The following is a 16872-nucleotide window of genomic DNA, read 5'->3' as shown; positions in this document are numbered from 1 at the left end:
GCCCAGAAATGAACACAGGATTCGAGGTGGGCCTCACCAGTGCCCAGTACAGGGAGATAGATAATCGCTGCCCTGACCCTGCTGGCCACACTATTGCCAATAAAGGCCAGAATGCTGTTGGACTTCCTGGATGCCTGGGCACAACCTGGCTCATGCTCAGCAGCCATCAATCAGCACCCCCAGGTCCTATTCTACTGAGCAGCTTTCCAGCCACTCTTCCCCAAGCCCAGAGCATTGCATAGGGTTGTTGTGGCCCAAGTGCAGGACCTGGCACTTTGTGTTGTTGAACCTCACACAGTCCTGTGATCCAGCCTGTCCAGATCCCACTGCAGAGCTTTCCTGTCCTCCAGCTGCTCAACACTCCTGCCCAATTTGGAGTCATCCGTAAATTTACTGAGGGTGCACTTGACCCCCTCATCCAGATCATCAATGAAGATACTGAACAACACCAGCCCCCATACTAAGCCATGAGGGACACCACTAGTGACTGGTCACTGACTTGACGTGATGTCATTTACCACCACTAATATAACATATGAGACTGAAGAGACTATTCTTATAAGATAAGCAGCTAAGGCGAGTCTTATCAGAGCAAGGCTAGAACACAGCCCCTGTGAATGCTGAGTGATATTAGAGAGCCAAGGAGGCAGCAGAACAGATTTTCTTGATCAGTTTGTTTCAAAATTTAACCACCTTGGCAGACAGAGCTCCGAGCCAGTAAATGAGGAGTAGCAAGGTCAAGTTTTCCCTTCTCTCACTCTCCAAATCTCCAGTCCACCACCTTAGTGACAGAAAGTGTCTGCAAGAGTCAATAAGGACAAGGACACAGTTCAGAAACACCCAGCCAGCCTTTTCACAGCAGGACTTCGAGTATGAAGCCAGCACTGGGCACATGACACAACAGAACATGCAGGAGAATGTCAAAGGCCTTTAACTGCTCAGCGCCTTGTACTGTATTTCCAGCTTAAGATGTGCAGCTGGAGTGACAGCAGGAAACTACACAGACCTGCTTACCTGAAGAAGACATTATCTTCAGTTCCACTACAAGTGAGATAAGCTCCTTAACCAGCCTGCTGCTCTAGTTTCTTACAGCTTCCAGTTTCTTACAGCTTACATCTTGGGTGATAAATTGGATGGAGAAGCAGTTTTTAAACTAAAGCTCTCAAGAGCTTTAGGAAAGCTTATAGAGACATGCAGGACAGCCTCCCACAGACGAGGAACGTCGCTGGCTGGACAGTCAGCAGCAAGGTGAAATCAGCACCAACTGAAATAAATGTCTACACACACTCAATTCAAACATCTGTCGAAAGGGAGCAGATCTTAATTCACCCAAAGTCAACACATTTTGCTGTTTAAAAGATCTTTAATGTCAGTAATGTGGGAAGTGACATCTCTGTGCACAACAGCACACAGACTACAGTTTTGGAGATTTCTGCCATTTCAGACACAGAAACGAAACATGAGGAAGAACATGCAATCAAACAATGATCAGCTCTAGATACATGATGATGCTTGGTAAAAAAAAAAAAAATTGAAACAATTAATCCAATAACTGCAAACGTAGCTTCTTTGAGTAAGGTTAGGATATTGCATTTGTAGTGTTTTCATCATGCTCTCCTTCAGCGAACCAGTGGAGCCTGCTTGAGTGAGATGAGGACTGAACGCATGCGGGACACATCTTTTGCCTGCTTACTAGACTTGGGATTAAAGTCACAGAGCTGAGCCACACGTTCCCACTCAGTGCCTGGAAAAATGTCTTCTGCATCATTCACAAAGGCTTCTTCAGCTGCCCTAAAAGCAATGCAATGCACCTTGTGTTAATGTCCAGCACAGAAGGCACTCCTTCCCTCTTACAGGATGCAGTTTCTTTCAGCATGTTTCATAAGAAATGTGACCTGGTGGCTGCTGGTGGACATTATGGCCACTTAAGCTCCCACTGCCCTAACCCTGGAGATGAAAGTACGTTGCAGTAGTGTGCTATGCACAAGCAGAGACTGCTGTGTCAAATGTTAGAATACAGGTGTTTGGTTTAAGAATCATTACTGAGTCACCACACAAACTGCCAGGCAGTAAGGTACCCCTATGTAGGCATTTTATTTATGGAGAAACACCCAAGTCTTAACTAGTTAAGCCTTTGCCATCTGACAGCTTACACTGGACACTTGTCAAATGGAAATTTACAACTCCTTGCAAGTAAAAATAGATTCCATTTGAGGGTTTACATCAGCCCCAAAACCTACAGGCCATCATAAAACTACCTACTGATGACTCCCAGTGCTGTAGCGAAGCAGCATGAATCAAAAAGAACTTAATTAAGACCCATGCTTGTGGGTGCTATAGCCTAATGCATACCTTAGCAGAGGGTATGACTCGCTGAAGTCAGCCCACAGGAGCTCTCACCCTAAGGAGACTCTAAAGAGGCTTTGTACATCCAGGTTAGTGCCAGTGGCTTCCCAGCTGTATCCTTTTGTCATTGCTATGCTGCCAGCAGTATTGCTTCAATGCAGGGATAACATTCCAGCATCAAGTATACATGAACTCCAGGGCCCTGTCAGTTGTCTGAGTGCAAGAGCAGTAATGCATCAAGAGATCACACCAAATCCATCTACTCCAACAAGCAGTAGAGAGAAAGCAGTGAAGATGACACTCCCATGAGCACTATTCACAGGGATGAGGAGGTTACAGACACCACTGAAGACAAGGGTCACTACGACACTGCTATTTTATGTGACATGACACTTTTAGGGGGCAGCGAAGATTTTTTTTACTTAACTGTTCTAGGCTGTAGCAAGGATGATTTATGTTTGTGCTTAAAGGTGGAAGAGAAGAAAAGAAACAAGGAGAGAAAGTTTAAGTCAGATACAGAAAATGAGAATGAAGATGATCAGCTGGCTGAACATGCACCAGTAGCTTAGCCTACATTCAGGAAACAGGCTGCCTGTTTTATGCAGCACTCTCACTGCACAACTGAATTGGATATATGAAAATAAGGGGTTTACTGGGAAAAACATCTATCAAAATCAACTCCAGGAGAATCCAGAGAAGTCAAACACCACCTGCAAATCCATCATTTCACAAGTCTTTTTTTTTACATCCAGCGACAGTTAGGTAATGAATTCCACACTGGACCATCAATATTGGTGCACTCAAACCCACACCATCGCTCACCAATACACCTTTTAAAGGTGCCACCTTAGAATCTGTGACATGGCTATCTTTTAATTCAAGTCCATAAACTGAGAGAAGAAATTAAAACAAGCCAATGAACACTGCTATCTTTCCATCCCACAGAAGCTAGCATAGTCATGGCTGCATTCCCATTGATACATTAGGCTGACAAAATGCCTAGAAGAGCTGCTCCTAAATGTTCTCCCAGCAGCTACTACTGATTTTGAAATACCACTTGCTTGTACTTTCACCTGCGCTGTCACAGTATCCTATTCCTATATGGACATACCTCTTCTAATCTGATGTATGGCAGGTGATTCCCTTCTACCTTCCTTCGTTTGTGGAGCTTTATGTGCAAGCATGGCTCGAATGTTTTCCTGATTATGTAGGCAAATGAGCGCAGTGGCTGTTACAAAGAATACAATTAAACATTGTGTTGCTTTGTGGAAGTTATTAGGGCAAGTAAAGAACCCATGTGAGACTGCAGACACTAACCCACACACCCAGCAAGGCATCTTGTAAGCATTGTTCACTGGCCTGGAAACAACTGTAAACCTCTACACCTGAAGACCACCGAAGTCATCACCAAAATTCCGGTGGTATGTGACCTACATGACTTCATCTGAAAGCGCTGGCTGTTGTGCAGTGCATAGACAGGAAAACTGCAGATCAGAGTCAGTCCAAAAAGTAAAGGCTGTTTACTTTAATGGCTTATACTGCCTTGAAGTAATGAAGCAATCACCCTCAGGCACTCAGCACTATTTCTGATCATCCTCATTGCCTAGTTGACTAGCAAAACAGAATTAGTAGTTAAGCAACATACACATAACCAATCACGTCAGCGAAGGGTTGTTTGTAGAAAGCTTCATCTGCCACCCTAGGTAGCAAGTAGTCCAACAGGCAGGCAAGCAGGCAGGAGAAAAGAGATAAGGATGAGAAGTACAGAACAGAGCTGAAGTCAGTTTTAACAATCACTTTAACCTTGTTTCACCAAGACTTACTACAGGAAAGCAGCTATTACAGGGAACGTAGCCATTAAGCCCCTGCCTCAGAGGGGCACACAAAAGCTCTGCTACATCCTGCAAGCTGGGACCAGCTAGTTTAGGACTAGAGTCCCAGGGTCCGTGTTAGGCTGTTTCCAGTGGATGGGACCTACATTATGACAGATGTGAATGCCAAACACTCCTGTGCAACACTTGTGGACCCTGCTCCAGAAGGCATATCCACACTCAGACACTGGCCATAATAAAGTTATGGGGGCATCATAAGCTCAGGCCACCAGCTAGAACAGTGCCAATCCTATTCCCTTTTTTGGCCCAACCAATAGACTACACTTCAGTGAATGGACATGTCAAATCCAGACTTCTGTAGAAAGTAGAGTCTACCCAGGACTCTACTTACCTGCTGTTCATTTTGGTAAGAAAAACAGCAGTTCAGTAAAACAGTTAATCTTGAAATCTGTGGGTTCCCAAAGTATAAAGCAGCTCTGATGACTACCTGGATAGAGTGACACTAGTAACCCTGGTCAGAAGTAGAGACCTAAGTGGTATTAAGTCAGTACCATCACATTTACCTTTATGTAGCTTGAAGTCAAAATCACACAGGGAACCTTCTAAGAAAGTTGAAGTGCTTACCACACTAGTAGTCATTAGGTTTTGCCCCAGTCATTAGTTTCTGCCAGGTTGAGTTTGAAGTGCACAATTCAAATCCAACCTAGGCAGAGTCAGCATTTAGTTCTTCACTAGCAGAACTAAGCCAGGTTATTTCTCAAATGTTTCCAAATGGAGCAGCCAAAGGTTTTAAGATATCGAAATAATCTGTAGCAAAGACTAACTATAAGGCCACTTCCATGTATTCTACTGACAGCAAATAAGATTGCAAGTCTCAAGGCAAGTAATTACAGTCACTGTGCAGCTAGGAGTGTGCAAAAAGTGAGTAAATTAAAACTTTTTCTCTCCACATTCAAATTTGGTATCTTAAAGGATCTTCAAGTAATTCTGGTTCATTATCTTAATGCTTTCTTGTGGTATTCTTGGGACATGTAATCTAGATAAGAAAACTAAAAAGATGATCTACGACAAGAGACCCATTTCTTAGTAGGAGAGGTTACTTTAATGGTCTGAAGGACTAGTGCCATAGGACATACAGAACTATTCTCACCCCACATTGCTTTCATGCCCAGTACACCATAATTCTCCAGACGACTGGAGCAATCTTACCTGTTGCTGGCTTTTGTTTTCTGGAGCTTTTCATCTTGTCTTGCATACCACTCCTCCAACTCCTTTATTGCTTTCTCTTTCCATTCTGCTTCCTGCTTTCGTGAGTTTGCATCTGAAAGTTTAATTACTTTGTCAGTCCTGTTTGTTCCCACTGTATCTTGCTAACATCTCAGCTGATGGGTCAACGTGCACTCTAGTGCAGACAGTTGCTTGATCTACTTAGACAAGGGTTAGGAGATCTCCTGATGTAGGCCATGAGGACTCTAAATACCATGAACATTCAGAGAATTAGCTAAACAGAATGCCTGCACCGCTTAGCCAGGACAGTCCACTTCAGTTTAGGATATACATTTGTAGAGTAATGCGGTCCAGTGGGTCTGTTGGCCTGCAAACTGTTTAGCTCTTCTGCCGTAACTAGCTCAGAAGAGGGGCAACAGGGTACTGTCCAGAATCACACTGCCTTCTCGCTAATCTAAGTGGAAAGCATACCAGTCTGTAGGCTCTTAGAAGCTGTTCACAGGCACATATCATTGCATTTGACAGCTGTTTAGTTACCAGTCCATTGCTTAGCTCTTAGATTAAGATCTGTGTGACAAGTGACAGCCTCAGTATTACAAAATGAGCAATCTTCATCCTTTGAAAAAAATGAAAGTGGCTGCAGTATTCATTCACTCTTTGCTGATAAAAGCTGTTCATTTTTTTGTCAGTTTATTTGTAAGTAAAGGGCAGGCTACAAGAACACTCTTCAGGTTCAGGAAGCCACTTGCTTGCTAACTCCCCCATTAGTACTAAGTCTGCTTCCTGGAAGACTTATCCAGACCTGCTGCTCAAACTCAAGAAGCAGTTTTAGGCTCCCAAGAGCTGTAAGACATGTTGGAGAATTCTGCTGCTGAAAAAGCTGCCTTTAAGTTATTCACAAGGAAGAACATTACTGCAACAATCTCCCTCCTTACCAAGTTGCTCCAGGCGCTCCTTTTGCTCATCTCTCCACTTACGAATGCTCTCTGGCTCTGACTGCAGTCCATCTACCTGGCACGTGGCAGCAGAGGAATCAATTGTACCGTTACTCTCCTTAAAGAGAGGGAACAGCAATGTAGTTTATACATAACAACTGAATATTTCAGCCACCTGGAAGATACATAAAATTGGCATCTACTTAAACTGAGCACATAACACATTCATCTGATGTGACACCACATTTAACATGAAAAAGGTCTGACCAGATTACAGCAGGACTGAACCACATTAATACAGGACTGCCTTTAGCAATCAGGGCTCAAACACAAGTTCAAGCTGACAGGGAAGCCACGCTGTGTCAGAGCTCTACAAATGAAGAAAGCAGAAGAAAATGCCGAGCACCACACTGTGCCATGTGGCACCTAGAGATCCCCTAGTTTGTTTCATCTTAAATAGTTGCTGTGAAAGTAGTCTTTTTATTTTGCTACTGTTTTGCACATAGGAGTTTAAAATGTTCTCTGTAACTTATTTGTCTGCTTCAGAGACATTTATGAATTTACTCATACTAAAAACCAATGTCTTTTAAAGACACGACAGAATTTGGATTGCGTCCTTTCCATCCCTAACCATTCTGTGATTCCATGATGTCATTAGTATGGCTAACGTGCTATGGTTGAGCTATTTAGCCAGCAGCTTAATTTCATGAAACTTCATGTCACAAAGAAGTGTATAATGTTTTCAGTCAAATCCTTATAAGACCAATCTTGACAGGACAAACAAATTATCTTTGAGAAAACTCTGCTTTAAACTAGGAAGTCAGAGCATCCTTCAGCTTATTAGCCAGTGGCAAGTTAGTGTTATGTCATACCACAGAGCCTGTCAGTCTGCTTATAGCTACATCCTATTAAGCCATAATTCAAAATGGACTCTGCTTTAAGTTGCCTCTAAATTCAGAGGAGAGGTATATTAACAGCTTTAAGAAATGAGCTATCAGGACAGAAGTTCCTCTTCAGAGATGAGATAAAAGTACAGTACCAACAAGAAACTGAAAGTAATAGTCTAGATTAAGGTAAAGTTCTCAGAGTAGAACAGCAGATAATACTTCTATCTTACCTGATAGACTTCTCCATTAACCACTCTATCAACAGCACCTGTAAAGAAGTTACTGTAGTTTAGCCATTTGAGAAAAGACAGAACAGCCAGATTTACTGATTTCAGTAACTTGTATGGAAAGCTTTACTGGAGTATGTAACATGGGAGTTTGTAAACAGGTGTTACTTGATGCCCTGCAGGGACACTTCCTTATCTCTGCGCTTTTCTGGCATAAGAAACTAAGTGAGCCATTATTCTGCAGAACCAGTAACACAATGTCATTTCTTCATTATGAGATCATGCTTCAGACTACATAAACAGCACCACTGATACTGCTGACAAGCTGCCATGGACAGCATACAGTTCCTCCCACTTTCTTCTCCCTGTCTCAGAAGCTGACTCCTAGACAACTTTTGAGGAGGTAAGAAGTGCAACTCACTGCTTTAGTCTCTACCTGGAAGATTAACAATCCTGCAGCCAACACTTGGTAATTCTCATCCTAGGCTGGTTACCTCCTAATTCATAATCAGATCAGAAGATGTAACTAACACTCCTAGCAAAGTTACCTTCTGTGATGACTGACATGTTTGATATGTTCCTGCTGCAGCATTATTCCCTCTGAAGTGACACCAGCAGCAGAGCCTCATGAACAGCATCAGCTAGGAATCCTTGCCACAGAACCCTACAATTTCATGTTATTAAAACACAGCCATAGGGAACATTTGAGTGTGTGAAACTAAATCTCCAGATTATGCAAAACACGCCAAGATTTTCAAGAACTGCTAAATCTCAGCAAAGTGTCTCTCTGGAACAGTGCTATATGACATCTGCCTGCATGATACAAGTCTGTTACTATGTTTGTTTCACCCATAAAGCCACCATAGATAAACTTACCACACAGAAGTGTCTCTGCCCTGTTAATACACTCTTCAGTAACGAAGAGACTCCGCCAAAGTAACCCAATAGTAAACAGAAAATCGTTATTTTGCCATCTTAAGTAAGATAGCTAATTTACCTAACAGCATTATGCTGCTGTATCCTCTGTTCCTTTGTGGCTATGTAAGCCCTAGTTTTCCATTAGTAGTGTTAATGGCACATTGGAAGCTCTTCATGCTCATTTATCAGCTAACTAGACAGGTATTATGAAGTCCTTATCCCTGAGCCCTGGATAGCAGTCATTCACTATATTAAGTAGAGGACTGTAAAGTCATCAGTTCAAACTTGGCAGCTAAGTTGGAAGACACTAGTCTCCAAAAGCATAGTTAGTAACTTCAGTAGGGGAAGACTCCAGTTAACAAAAAAAAAACAAACAAACAAACAAAAAAAAACCCCACCAAACACAAAACACACACAAATGAAAAAGCCACCAAAAAAAACCTTTTCAGTTATAAGAACCTGGAATCCTGTATCTGAAAGGTGGTAGCTGCTTTGTTTGATTGCTCCCCCTCTGCAAGTTACAGGAGCCAGCAAGAATGGGTCTGAGAAGCACACAAAGCTGACAGCATCTATCTGTTCCACAGCACCCACCCTGAGCATCACTTCACGTTGGTATGTAGACTCCCTCAAAGCAGGTTTGTAGAGATCACTGCACAAACTCTGACTTGGGCACTTACAGTTCTGCTAAACAAGCTTATGAAGACTAAAGCCCACAAAGAAAACATGCTCACACTTTACTGTCCTTCAGTTTAATCCCATCTGCACTACAGGCGCACACTGTGGCTGTTCACCCTGTCTTGACAGGGCTAAAATTAAAAGCCAAGCCAGCGTCTGCAACTCAGACTGATACTAACAGCTTGGATAAGCCAGATGCCCACTCTGCCTGCCTTGGAAGAGCAGAGAGTAGTTCACACGTAGTCGTGAACTTGTGTTGTCCAGTCTGATGGTTTGAACAACTCCCAGCAGATGCTAGCTTTTTAATACACGGAGTTCTCATCTCCAGGGGAAAGGCAGTTTTTTCATGAGACAGACTCCTTTGGAAGCACTGACTCACCAGATAGCTGAAAGGGATGAGCCTGAAGATTCTTCTAATACCTGTGAGAATATAATCAAGTTTTTCTGTTACACCAAAACCCAGGCATTAAGGTCTCAGCACTCCATCTGGTCATCTGCTGAGGACTGTAACTGAGATAAAACACGTGTTTGTCTTGGGGGTGCTTTTCTTTTGCATCGAAATAGCCGCTAAGTGGCACAGAGCAAAGTGTTTCCACAGAGCACTCATATTAGGAGCATTAAAACTATTATTAAAACAAGCTTCCCATCTGTTCTGAGCTCCCCAGAACTAGTGATTAAGATGCAGAGTCAGCATGCTGACAGAGTGTAACACCAGCAGAAGAGGAAATGGACTCACAAGCACGCTAACTGGAACAAGACCAACAGTCATTTCAGCTCTCCAGTATCAGTGCTTGTATAATTCAGGATGAAGTCTAGAAAATCTGTCTGCTTCCCAGTCTTCAAAACGCTGGGTGTATGTCAAATTTCTTTGTCCACAGAAATATGTAATTTCATACCTGACCCCCCACAAAAAAATAAAAAGCCTAATACTGTTGCTGCTATCCTCATGTTTTCATCAGCCGTAAACAATGTGCACTCTCCACTGGCTTCAGAGTCCAGCCTGGTCTATCACAGCATTGCATCTTGAAACTCCTGAAGTTAACACTGCACACTGCAGTTAGTAATGATCCATGTTCCTTGGTGGTCACTTCTGAACTTAAGATAAAGCTTTATTCCCAAGGATATTGTTTCAAAGAACATGTCCAACCATCTACAGCTCTAACACATGCTGGCAGCAGCGTAATAACGAACTTCCACACAGCGACCCAGATAGTTTAAGAGTCTGGAAAGGTTTGGAAAGGATAAACCGTATCAGTGACCTTGCATTCACTGAATGCAAGAATGAAACAACAGCACAGCTTGTCAGAAACAGACAGGAAGAGTCACTACCGTTCACACGTACCATAGCTTACCAAAGGAAGGGCTGGGTAGGCTGAAGAAATATAACAAGAGTTTGGTCACTTCAGTACTATAAATAAAAGTATGGCTTCAGAGGTTTATCATAACGATTATCAACTGCTTCAGAGCAACTACTTGCATTAATACCAGACTCGGTACTACTTGGCATATAAGAACTTTTGCTTAACCTTATTAACTAGTCTCTCTGAAGCCTTATTCTTAATGCAAAAAGACAACAGCTATCAGGACAGAGGCAGGACTTAGCAGAGGTAGCTCTTCTAACAGGAGTCCAACCACTTCCTAACACATTGATTAGATCCTCCTGAGGTCTTCCTATCCATCTGTACTTTGGACAATATCCTTATGCAGGAGAAATGAGCTTCAGTATGACCACACAGTCCTCACAGTTAGAGGATTGACACATTTTTCTTATGTTATTTTAAAATAAAAGTATTTTTATGAGCTACTTTCAGTGTTTCTTTTAAATAATAAGTACTCTACTTCTTCATTGCTACTGTGAGTGAACTAGTAGCTACAGTAGAAACAATAGAAGAACATAACCAAGTTTCATATATTTCGGCATAAGGTTGAGTAACTTCACCACTCAAAGCCTAGTTTGCCCTTGTTTTTCTTCTGGGCACAAATCACTCTTCCTCTTCACATACCTCTCATCCATAAGAGATGAGAAAGAAAAATCTTACCCAAAGATTTTTTTTAGATAGCCATGCAAGAAACTTTGAATGTTATTCTCTTTAAGATGCTATTTGACAAGCTGTCACAAGGTTTTTGTACTGACATACTGGTTCTAGAAGCAGCAGCACTTCAATCTGAACTCATTCTCTCCTGCTCAGAGGACACAGCAAGTGAACTGCTATAACATGAAGACATAGTACTGTCAGACTGGGGAGACTTGAGGAATTTCACTGTAGATAAACACAGGCATTGATTCATCACCAAAAGAAAATCTCACAAAAGACCAAGTTACTAATAAGTAGGCAACAGTACTGTATTCCTGTTTTCTGAAGCAGTGATTCTGGTTCATCTTTCAAGGGAAATTAGATTAGTTTTCATGTCAACAAGATGGCTGTTTATATCACCATAAATGTCCAACTGGTTCAGGCCCGTATTCCAACCCTGACCATGGCAGTATGAAGTGATGCTGAATGAGACACATAAGCATGACAATATTCTGCCATTCACCCCATACTCACCCAGGACCCACCACTACTGCCATTAACAGAAATACACACAAACATCAGTTTCCTGATATTGACAGTTCATGAAGTTCATTACTGTCCATGTGCATGTCTATTCTTTAAGAGGCTGTTATTTAAAAAATGTGTGTCTTATGAGGCACCATGTTTCCTACAAGTGTATTTCAGGAAGTTCGTGACTGCTTCTCACAATATTTGAAGTTAATATTTTCAAACTTCAGTTAAGAGTTGCCTGAGTTAGGACTTCTGGGCCAGTATTTAGAAAAAAAACTCATCCAACAGACCTGTGAATAAGGAGTTTAAAAGGTTACAGTTAAAAAAAGTAAATCCACAAATCCCTGATCATGATGCTTAAAGATTAACGTAATTACAATACAGTTTAATAAAGTAATATATACTAGAGACTAAAGCTGTCTGGGCTATTTGTTCAGATGTTGATCAGATGATAAGAAATCTCAAACACAAATGGCAACAGAAGTCTTCAGATCATGTCACCATGCCTGAACCAGTACATTTTAAACAGCTGCAGTCCACACTAACAAGGAGGGTGTGAGAACAGGCTACAACAGTCAGCAAGTGGATGTTCTACTAACAAATGGGACCATCAAAACCCACAGCACAACCTGCTATGCCTCTTGAACAGCCCAGAGCATAAATGCAACTCCAGTGCATATAAGAAAGCAAGATGACATACAGATCACATCCTCACTTCCCAAATCCTGAGATCATATTATATTGTTTTATGGCCCTCTTTCTCTAGAAAGTTCTCCAATAACAGCTTTGTACTCCATGTCACCTGAACTTATGCAACTTGAGTAAAAGATCTTGAGAAGCAACTTAAGAATTATTTTACATATTAAGCCAATCTAGAAGAATTTAATGACTTTTTTTTTCCAAGGAATCATTCTGCAACAGCCACATTGCATGCACAAAGAGAAGAGATGGATCTAGTTGGTTCTAATAACTTGTAAAAAAGGCCAATGACAGAATTTTCTCCAAATAAATTAGTCCTTAAGCAGCTACTTTAATGTTCTAGAGTCTGTTTAGAACCTAGAGATTATCCAATGCATAATGTTCATCTCATGCCTCTGAAAGCGGGAGGGGAAGTGTCCACTGTGCCTGTTTCTGCAGTATATACAGAATGCAGAAGCCATGTGTGATACGAAATCAGGATGTGTTCTGATAATAAACTGTGCCAGGGGACGTTCAGGCTGGATATTAGGGACAATTTCTTCCCCAAAAGGGCGGTCAGACATTGGAACAGGCTGCCCAGGCAGTGGTGGAACCATCGTTCCTGGAAGTGTTCACAAACAGTGTACATGGATCCTTAGTGACATGGGTTAGTGGTGGACTTAGCAGCGCCGGGGGAATGGTTGGACTGATGATCATGAAGGCCTTTTCCAACCTGATTTGATTCTGTGATTCTATAAATAAATCCTCATGTTCCAGCACTTGAGCAAGTTACTCCATTGCAAACACTCTTTTAACAGGAAGCACGTAGTCTGTGTATCTGAACTCCATGAAGGAGCTGACTAAGGGCTATGCTACCACTGAATAAGCACTGAAAGCAGCAGTTTGTCAGTTTATCTAGTTGGGCTTTATTCCAAAGGACACTATGAACCCACATCCTCATACATAAAGATATGACAGTAATATCAGAAATCAAGTTGCATAATGAAGACTTAACTCCGAAGATGTTCCAACAGTGAGCTGGGAAGCAAAGCTATTCAACTTAGTCTAAAGAAGAGTGGCATCTTCCCAAAATGACAAAGGAATGCCACAAGAGCAGACACATTCTTATGGACCCAGTGACAAGCACAAGCAGTCATCCAAGAGTGTTGAAACATCAGTTAAACGCAGTGCCATCCTACATTCACAATTCCTTTCTACTTCAGTTAAAAACCCTAAATCCTTTGTAATCACAAGTATCCAGACAGGGCTACTGTAGCTAGTCTGTTAGACCAGCCTCCAGCTCCCAACATACTCTCCTCTGAATGCAACTGTGTCAGTACAAAGGTTACCCAGGAACAAAGGCTAGAGGCCTAGTAAACATTAGCTCCACTGCTAGCGTACTTTAAGACTGAGATGCCTTTGAAGACAGAAACACAAGTGGCAGAACACAACATCATTACTTACCCTGCTTCGTTTCGGGCACCCCTAGATCAGTTACTCAGCAGTGCTCTCCACACCTGGGGGAGCCTGAGCCCTGGGGCGCTCCTGTAAGATCTTTCAGAAGCGCCTGTTAGAAGCCATGACCCCCCCATCCGCGGACGCTGGGAGATGACCTGTCCGGGGCACAGTACATCTCTGCACGGCCCAGACCAATCCAGGAGCATTCCCCGCCCGCCGGCAGGCGCCTGCTCGGAGCGAGGGCCCCGCCAGCCACGGCGCCTCCACGGGAGCAGAGACACTGCGGAGCCGTGGTACCAGGCCCGGGACCGCTCCCCTCCCAATAGCCCAGTGTACCCGGGTCCAGGCCCTCCGGGATCTGCAGCTCCGCCGGCACCTCGCCGTTCTCCAGGATGTTGTAGCCCTCATCGTTCTCGATGCCCGCGATCTCGTTTTCCTGCTGCGCCAGGAAGGCGGCAGCAGGATCCTCCTCGATGCCTTCCAACATCCCGTTACCGGCGGCCGCGGGCTGCTGCTGGCTGCCCAAGAACTCTAGGTCTGCCATGGCGGCAATACCAAGCCAGAATGGCACCTCCCGCGCCCCTGCGGAGCCACAGACCAGCGCGGAAGGGGCGGGCGACCCGCCCAGCGCCTATCAGAGTCGAACACCGCCGCGGCACAGCCAATCAGTGAGCGGCGGAGGCGGGGATAACGGCACTCGATGCTCTGTGCATTGGGCTAGAGCCAATCAGTGTCAGCAGCGCCGCGGGATGTTGGGGACGGCTCGGCTGGGCTCGTTTTCTTTCAGGCAGAAAGGGGGCTTTCCCTCAGGCTTGCCTTCCAGGAGGAACACAGCAAGGTCATTTATATTAAGTGATCTCCTACAGCACAGGGAAACCGAAGAGTTCAGAGTAACAGCAGTAACAACAAAAGGGCGCGATCTGTAACAACAGGAAACACGAAACATCGTCACAAGGCATGCGTTGTACTCACAGAAACCCGCTGGTCTTGTCCCGTCACCTCGTCTGACAAACTTACTCTGCTGTCCTCATATCTAAACAAAGCTGGAGTATCTCACAGCTTCCCTCTAACTGTGAACATTGGATTTTGGATGACAACTCCCTCTTCTGCCCTTCCAATGGCTCCAGCCCCATGGGGGACTTCTGATCACTTAGTGCCACAAACACAAACGGAATACTATGAATTAAAATGAAAAGCAAATCTAGTTACTTACTTGTCTTAAGGTTGCAGGATAGGGGGGAAGGCATATGAAATATAAGCCGTATTACAAGTTTGCAGATGGCCCAGGAAAAGCGTTATGTGTGTTCCACCAGAATGGGAAACTTCATGTTACTATTTTTAGATGCAAAGATAAAATACACTGATTCATTAGCTCTGTTTTGATGATGAATGCCAAAAACTGTATGCTGTCTATAAGTTGAGTACACCACATCTGTAACTGAAGTACACACTTTTGCACTATTAAAGCCTTATTTTTTCTTTTTTTTTTTTTCCGCTTTCTCACCCTGCAAAAGAAGTGAAGGTACCACCTTTACAGGCAGGTATTAGAGACCATTACAGAATGCCATCCACAGTGGTTTGTTGACATGTCACACTGAGGTGAAGAGTGTATTGCAGGAGAATTACATGAATAAAATCTTCATGGAACGGCAAAAAGGCAATCAGACTACAAAAGGCTTTCGGGATGGGTCTGTTTCTCTCCATTCTTTAAAAGAGGGTGACTTGTAATTCTAGTTTCTAAATGTACTGAGATCAGCTGTAAAAGTAGTTTAAAAAGATGATTGTTCCAAGCCTTGTCCAACCTGGCCTTGAACGTTGCTAGGGATGGGGCAGCCACAGCTTCTCTGGGCAACCTGTGCCAGGTCCTCACCACCCTCACAGGGAAGAACTTCTGCCTAAATCTCCCCTCTGTCGGGCTATAGCCATTGCCCCTTGTGCTGTCCCAACAGGCACTTGACAAAGCCCCTCTCCAGAGTGCATAGGCACTTCATCAAGCTCACATAGGTAGGCTATGAGCATGTAGAACATGCAACTTTCTCCACAAGGGACCTGATGTTAAAACCAGAGCTGTGAGCTTTCAGGGAATCACACTTGTGCTACATTCCCACCTTCATCAGATCCGCCGTAGTGGTTCAGTATGTTGTTTCTCTTCTGTGAAATGCTTCTTCTCACATGGAGGCAGAGATGACAGTATTCTGCCTGTCCCTATTGGCTGGGTGGTCCAGTACAAATGATGCTGTCAGTGCTAGTCAGAAACCTGAAGCTATCCTTGTCAGAACACAGAACTGGTGGGTTTTCAGGCTTGTTTGCAGCCTGTGTGAATTTGCAGTGCAAACATAAGCTTGGTACCAGGTGTCTTTTGTTATCATGTGAAGTTTAAGTGTGGGATAATACCAGACACCTTGAAGATACGTGTATAGCCTGAAAATAGAGGCCACAAGGCTGTAAACATCTCACTGGCAGTCAGCCTCTGATTATTGAAGAATTATAGCTTCAAGAGCTGGGAACGCCGCTGTAGGTATAACAAAGAGGACAAAGCAGTCAAAACATTGGAAAAGGCAAATGGTGTGCCCAGGGGAATTTAACTCCTACCAACATTGCACAACATATAGTCCAAGAAAAGGAGGCAAAGACTTAAAATCCACCCAGAAACTCAAAGCATTTTATAAATGGACTAGATCTTGGTAGTTGAAAGGGACTGCAGCTGGCAAATGGTCATCATCACTGGATCATCATGGATTTTTTTTCCTACAAACTACTGAAAGTATATTACCTGCTTCAAGGACCATGACTCTTCATAGGTTTTTATCACACCAGCCAAGCTCCAGGGCTTTATAAAAGTCTGTTTGTGTCTGAGTGCATAAATTACATGTGCTTGTTGTCTCAAGCTTTGTAATTCATGAACAAATAATGTAAATTCTGTTTGGCTAGCATGATAACTGTCCGTGTGGTAACTATCACTCTGATCAGCCTTGAAGTGGTCAGACATTTGTACTTTAGATGATACTTTTAAGTCCCTTACAACTGGAACTGTTCTGCTCTGTTCCGGTTTGTTCTACTCTTAGTATACTTATTATTGTGCACAAATACATCCATAAAATCCTCAGTGTGGGATGGCTCTCCCACTGATATAGAAGACAACC

General features: G+C 43.2%; 1 protein-coding gene across 1 annotated transcript; it reads right to left on the bottom strand.

Annotated features, from left to right (window-relative positions):
* Nucleotides 1–1246: 1246 nt before the first annotated feature.
* Nucleotides 1247–14273, bottom strand: CLTA (clathrin light chain A; the record flags this gene model as incomplete). Its single annotated transcript, XM_080638026.1, has 5 exons — nt 1247–1791; nt 5388–5499; nt 6341–6458; nt 7458–7495; nt 14066–14273. The coding sequence occupies 5 exons, from the start codon at nt 14271–14273 to the stop codon at nt 1620–1622; spliced, it is 648 nt and encodes a 215-aa protein (XP_080494152.1). The 3' UTR covers nt 1247–1619.
* Between the last annotated feature and the right edge of the window lie 2599 nt (nt 14274–16872).

The sequence above is a fragment of the Psittacula echo genome, assembly GCF_963264785.1.
Source record: "Psittacula echo genome assembly, chromosome: Z".
Classification (NCBI taxonomy): Eukaryota; Metazoa; Chordata; class Aves; order Psittaciformes; family Psittacidae; genus Psittacula; species Psittacula echo.
The sequence above is the reverse complement of the archived record's forward strand: the minus strand, read 5'-3'. Positions and strand labels throughout refer to the sequence as shown.